Source organism: Sesamum indicum, linkage group LG10, assembly GCF_000512975.1.
Source record: "Sesamum indicum cultivar Zhongzhi No. 13 linkage group LG10, S_indicum_v1.0, whole genome shotgun sequence".
In the NCBI taxonomy this organism is placed as follows: Eukaryota; Viridiplantae; Streptophyta; class Magnoliopsida; order Lamiales; family Pedaliaceae; genus Sesamum; species Sesamum indicum.
The window spans coordinates 6,515,915-6,522,095 of NC_026154.1; the positions used below are offsets into that span (position 1 = coordinate 6,515,915).

Here is a 6,181-nt window from a genome sequence, read left to right on the forward strand (position 1 = left end):
TTCACGTACTTCTATATCATATCATTATTGATGATAGGCCAATAATGTTTCTTGCTGCTGAGGAAATTTGCTGTCAATATGTGCTTGTGCACTTGCCTAGCAAAGCGTTCTTGATGAGAACATGTCATATTTTTAGTTCCCATGTCTATCAAACATTATGCTGGACTGAAGGATTAGTAAACTGTGATTTTTTAATTGTTTGATACTGTGTCCTTTTTAATGTCTGTTTGATGTTATGTTCATTCACTTTATGTTGACCAGGACTGTATGAGACCCACAAAAATTCTTTTCATTTTTCTTAAAAATGATTTTGATAAACTTATGTTATTGTTTATCTGTTGTGGTTAATTTCTCTAATGAAGCTTTCCTGATGCTTTGCATAGACATCCTTCAATATTTAGACTTAATCATGGAAAAGCTTAGCAGGGAGCTTGTTCTTGGCTAAAATTACTAGGTAGATAAAAGTAAATCAGATGAGCCATGGTGTTAATTTCTTGTTCTGATAAGTGAGTACTGGAAATTTAATTGTTCTCCAAGTCCCCAAAAAGTGAAAAGCTGTGTGACAAGAGATCACTAGAAATAAAGGGCAAACTGAACCTTTGAGTAACTATAGGCAGTAAATACTGGGGAAATTAAATATTGGGGGGTGGACCCTATGACCAATGCAATAGTAGTTACATGAGAAGAATAAGTCAGTGTGATGATGGCCGTAAAGTCCTGCATAATGGTCTGCTCACAAAGAAGCAAATCTGATAAAAAAAAATGGTGACGTAAATAAAAAAGCTATCTGTGGTTCCTCGATGATTCAGAAAATTGTAAACTGGCCCTCACAGAAATAAAATTAAAGTAAAAAAGTACATGTAATGGTATATAAAAATTAGAAATAATTTTCAAATTGGGATGTGGTATTAAGTTTTTAGCTTTTAACTTATTCACCGCAGCAATTTTCTTGGCAACTTTTTATTAATAAAGGGCTGATTTTCGGTTATATATGGGTAATAGATCATGCTTTGGCGCTAATGTAGGTCAAAATTGGCAGGCTCTAACAGTGACATTGTCTCATTGAATTTCAGGCTGGAGTTGTGTCTGCCAGAAAATCTATCAACATACAAGCACTTCCAAAAATAATGATCTTGCATCTGATGCGTTTCAGCTATGGAACCCATGGAAGCACCAAATTGCATAAGGGTGTGCGCTTCCCTCTTGAACTGGTGTTAAGCCGTGACCTGCTTGTTTCCTCTTCTGTAGAGGTATTTTCTCTTCATTTTCCACTTTTGCTTCTTTGATGTGTATCAATAGTTGTGACTATTCAGTTGCGATAAGATAACTTATGTGAGATGAGATCAAATCTTGAATATGGAATATGTTTTGGTCTAGTAATCAATTGTGTATGAAATGATGATCTCTTTGCTTGCAATTGAAAATCATCGTGCTCTTTGCTCATTGGGGCCTAGTTCTATTCGAAGTGTAATAATCAATTGTTAACAGTGTGAATCTCTTTTTGAGCTGTAGGCTTTTGTCTGTGCAGGATAAGGGCATTAGAATATCGAAATTAAATTGCAAATTATGTTGAGACAAATGGAATATGATATTAAGAATGAAACTTGATAAACATCAAACTTGTCTCTTTCATCCACAAGTTTTTCCCTGTCAGGAAGCTTCTTGAAAAATTATTCACTGGTTCTATATGATGACCACCATAGACGCCCTTCATAGATTTGTATGTTGATCCATACATTAAGCAGGGTTGGTTAGACAAAAAAAGGTGAGATCCAACAATTGATGTAGTACTTTACTGTTCAAGTGTTGTGTACCTCCCTCTGCCTTTCTGTTCTTTTTGCTTGAGACCTACACTTGTTTCCATTTCCCACATTCTATTTTCCGTAAATCATTAGAGTTGGAGAGGTGATATATGGCACTTTTTGTTGTTTTCTTGCAATCAGTCTTTATTAATGAATACCCTTAACCAAATGTGAGAAGGCCGATTTGTGAATTAGAACTTCTATTCAAATGTGCAGGGCCGAAAGTATGAACTTGTCTCCACAGTAACACATCATGGGAGGGAAGCATCAAAAGGGCACTACACTGCTGATGTCCGTTACCTGAACGGCCAGTGGTTGCGGTTCGATGATGCATCTGTTACTGCCATCAACACAAGCAAAGTGTTACACGACCAGGCTTACGTTCTCTTCTACAAACAAGTATAGAAGCAACGGCAGCTCTAACTCTGACTATTTATTTAGGAGCTACTTCAGCTTTCGTCGTTGTAGAGCCTTGATAGTGTTGCCAACGGTTGCTTCTGAGAAATGCTGCTGAGCGCTTCCAGCTGCTACAGACAGATGTAAGAAAGTTTTGTTCGTCTTTAGTGGAGATTAATGTTATTATGTTCCATGCTTCCATTTGATGGGGAAAAAAGTTTTGTTGTTGTTGCTGTATGTGATGAGTTTGAACGTTGTCGTGTAGAGAGCAGAGTTATTTTGTAACTTTTAGAAGACAATATAGTTAATTTGATTCTTCGGCATGCATAAATTTTGAGCAGTGTGTGCTAGACAACTGGACAAGCACACAAATATACAGAAGTATACACTAGAAAGGGATAATCAGTTTTTGTTGTGATTGCTATGGTGATTCCAATCATCAATCCTGTGCCTGAAGATTAATGCTTGGGATACCTGAACCAACAAGGCTGAATTGCGGATTAGAAATAATTACATCAATAATTTTCTTTTATGATATTATATTATACACATCTAACAAATGAGAAATGTCATTTATAATGTATGCGCATAAAAGATGAACGGTTTCTGTCCGTCTAAATCACAGAAATTTTTTCATCCAATCCCAACAACTAATTGACATAATATACACTTTGAAGTCGATATTAATGAATTGGATGACCTACGCAAAAGGAAACAACCACCATTTCAAACTATCCTAAGAAATTCCCAGAAATTTCCACACACACAAAAAAAAGAAAACCTATGTTTGAATTAACAAAACACAAACTCTTGATGCAAACTCTGGAAAAATGAAGCCTTGCCTTGCTTCAGCTCTTCCTCTTCCTCTTCCTCTTCTGTAAATCCTTAAAAGAACCTCTCAATCATGTCAAGACATTTACAGACATGACAACCATCAACCATAATTGTTTGAAAGCTGCATAATCTAGGTTAATTGCAACAGACTCCTCTACCAAAATACTAATAGACAAAAACCGTCTTTGAACAAAAATAAGGGCAACGTGACCTCTAAACTTTTGAGAAGTACTTTCTGAAAGTCAGGAGGTTGCAGTGCCCTTTTCTTTGTTCAGGTGGACTTTGCGCCTATTAGTGTTTTTATTGGGAGATAAAATGCAATTAACTGCATCATCTAATAACATCTTGATTCAAGAAAGTGTTCAAATTCTCTGTGTGTCACTTGCACTGAAGATTTATCATATCCATCAGCAGATTAATTGGGAATCCACCAAACTCTGATAGTTTTATCAAGACTTCCACTATATAGCATTAAGCCACCCCCTACTTTTACTTGTGAAGCCTGCAAGCACTTGACAGGCCCTTCATGCCCTTTGATAACCATATGCCTAAACAGCCCTCCATTGATCTCCCTCTTCCATATACAAATGCTTCTATCTGCTGATCCACTGCACAAGAACTCCCCCATTAGGCACATACACAATACCGATGATTCATGCGCTTTCACCTCAATAACTGCCTTCCAACTATTCAAATCCTTATTTGCCAACCATCCGACCACGAAACCATCCGAACCCCCTCCATAAACTAATCTACCATCCTCAGTTACCACCACAGAATTCAATGAAATGTCCTTATGCCCCTCTAAAATCCCCTTAAGAGAATGCATGCTGTTCTTGCCATTCTTCCCCCATGCCTTGATCTTTCCATCGGCAGAGGATGAATACACAATCCCATTGCTCGCCACCAGCCCATTTATGGCGTCATCGTGTGCCTTAATGGATTCCAAACACTTGAAATCAGACATTCTCCACACTTTAAGTGTCTTATCCCAAGAACCAGAGTATATTAGCCCGTTAGAGACCGCCAAGCAAGAAATGCTGTCAGCGTGTTCTATCCACAAACACTTGTGATGCCGCCTGGTCTGAACGTAATTGCTTTGCTTCATGAACTTCCCCAAATAGTCCTTTCTAGTGGGAAGAGTGTCAACAAGCCTGAACACATTTTCAGAGCTTCTTGAGACCTTCCACACTCTAATCCTGCTGTCTTGATGGGCTGTGAAAACCTTGTTTCCAGCAGAGATAAGGGCCTTCACAGAACCATCCCCTTGCCCAAACTTGGTGAACTGCCTCAAATCAGGCTGCTGCCACACAATGATGTCCCTGCCCTGTGAAGCACTCAAGATGAACTCTCCACAGAGTGCCAAGGAAGAAACTGAACCAACATGGCCTGAAAGAACCGCCAACGATTTGTAGGATTGGGAACCTGAAATGGGCATTCTTGAAACCTTGATCAAATTGAGATCTTGATGCTCCTTATATCTGGAAGAAGATTCCGGGCTCTCATCTGAATCACTGCCGCTTCCCCCACTGCTGCTTGGTGAGCTTGAACAAAACAAAGGGCTTGAGAAAGTGGAATCTTGAACAGGAGGGCTGATTGAACGAAACATGATTATGAGGTGATGCCTTTTCTGCCAGAAATGTGGAAAAAGAGAGGGTGAATGTGAGTAATATATATGAAGTGGTAGGAAGAGACGGCTGAAGAAATTTGCAGAAGGAAGACTGAAAAAAGGCTCCTGCAAGAAGAAGGTAGAAATCACGGATTTCTTGGGGTTGAGATTAATGAATTATTGTGAAGGGGTTGGAAGGGGGGAAGGTGTAACGGCTACTTTGACAAAGAAAAAAACTACCAAACTCAAAAGAGAGATCTTTTATCACAAGTATTGGATTTCTTGTTAGCGATAATTACCCTCACCTCCTATCAGGTTTGGCGTAATTCTATATAAATTTTTATAGTTGAAAATTATATTTAGCATCTTTGATGTTTGTTTTCGTTTAACAAATAAGTCCATCTGTTAGTCAAAATTTATTAAATTTACAGATATTAAAAAAAACATCGAAAAAAATTCTATATTTACTCCCGATCGACTTATTACTAACTTATTGTAGGCCAAATAAACTTTTTATGATCAAATTATCCTCATACATCTTCATGCATTAATGCATGTGATGAGATGTATTTTCAACGATATAAGGAGAGTTTAGTCTGAAAATACTTATTTGACTTAGAATAAGTCTGTAGTAAATCTGTAAAGTATTAATTTTCATTCAGTTTTTTTGTTATTATCAACAAATTCAGTAAATTTTGACTAATAGAGGAACTTATATATTAGATGGAAGCAAACCTCAGTGGTGATAGATATAATTTCCCAAACCATGGGTGGTTTACGTGTAACCACACCAAATTTCAGGGGTTGAGAGTGTAGTTGTCCCTTTTGTGTTGGTGGAAAGGTACTCTTACAAGCTACTTATGATTTTGAGGGTATGTCCTGACTCGTGATAGTGACTATTCAAATTTTTTAAAACAAAAATAAGTAAAAAGTTTAATAATTTTATCTCGAATACTTAATTTTATAAAAATTTAATTGTTGGATTGAAACATTGGTTAGATAATATTTTGCAATTTTTAAAAGAAATGAATTCCAATGTTAGGGAGTAAGTAGGTAGGAAGAAAGAAGCAGACAAAAATGACAAGTGTATTCATTTTTCATTATTTCTTGTCAACTTTTCAAAGGAATTTCCACACTTTGTGTTCTATTTTAAATAGAATGGATAAAGATTTGTCTAACTCCAATTTTTATATTCATTTCTTTGTTATTGTTTTTGTGGTTGGTCACTGCCCTCTTTCACTCTCTCTTCCATTCTCAAACTTTTTTTAAGGTAAATCAATAAATTAATAGATAAATTGCATAACACCGTCTGTGTTTTGATAAACAATATACAATTCTTTATAATTTTTTTTAAAAAAAAACTTATATTATTTAAAATATAGTAAAAGAAAACCCCTCTCTATTAAACACTAATGGAGAGTATTTAACGCGCGCTTGTACGAAAAGAGCTTTTTTTTTTTTTTTTTATCATTTTGTAATTTGAAGTGTACATAATAACTATTTTTGCCCTTTTTATATTTAAACATATTTTAATAAATTA

The 6,181-nt window shown here is 36.2% G+C and overlaps 2 protein-coding genes across 2 annotated transcripts in view; one reads left to right on the forward strand and one right to left on the reverse strand.

Moving 5' to 3' along the window:
* The window catches only part of LOC105172148 (ubiquitin carboxyl-terminal hydrolase 24), a gene marked incomplete in the record, with an annotated part of 7,371 nt that extends 4,799 nt beyond the window's left edge, over positions 1 to 2,572 (forward strand). Inside the window, 2 exon segments of the mRNA XM_011093492.2 lie at positions 1,074 to 1,250; positions 2,019 to 2,572. Coding sequence (XP_011091794.1) covers positions 1,074 to 1,250; positions 2,019 to 2,207 — 366 coding nt within the window.
* LOC105172149 (protein JINGUBANG-like) lies at positions 2,977 to 4,873 on the reverse strand. The gene has a single exon (XM_011093493.2). It carries the CDS (start codon positions 4,639 to 4,641, stop codon positions 3,448 to 3,450), a length of 1,194 nt encoding a protein of 397 aa, XP_011091795.1. The 5' UTR covers positions 4,642 to 4,873; the 3' UTR covers positions 2,977 to 3,447.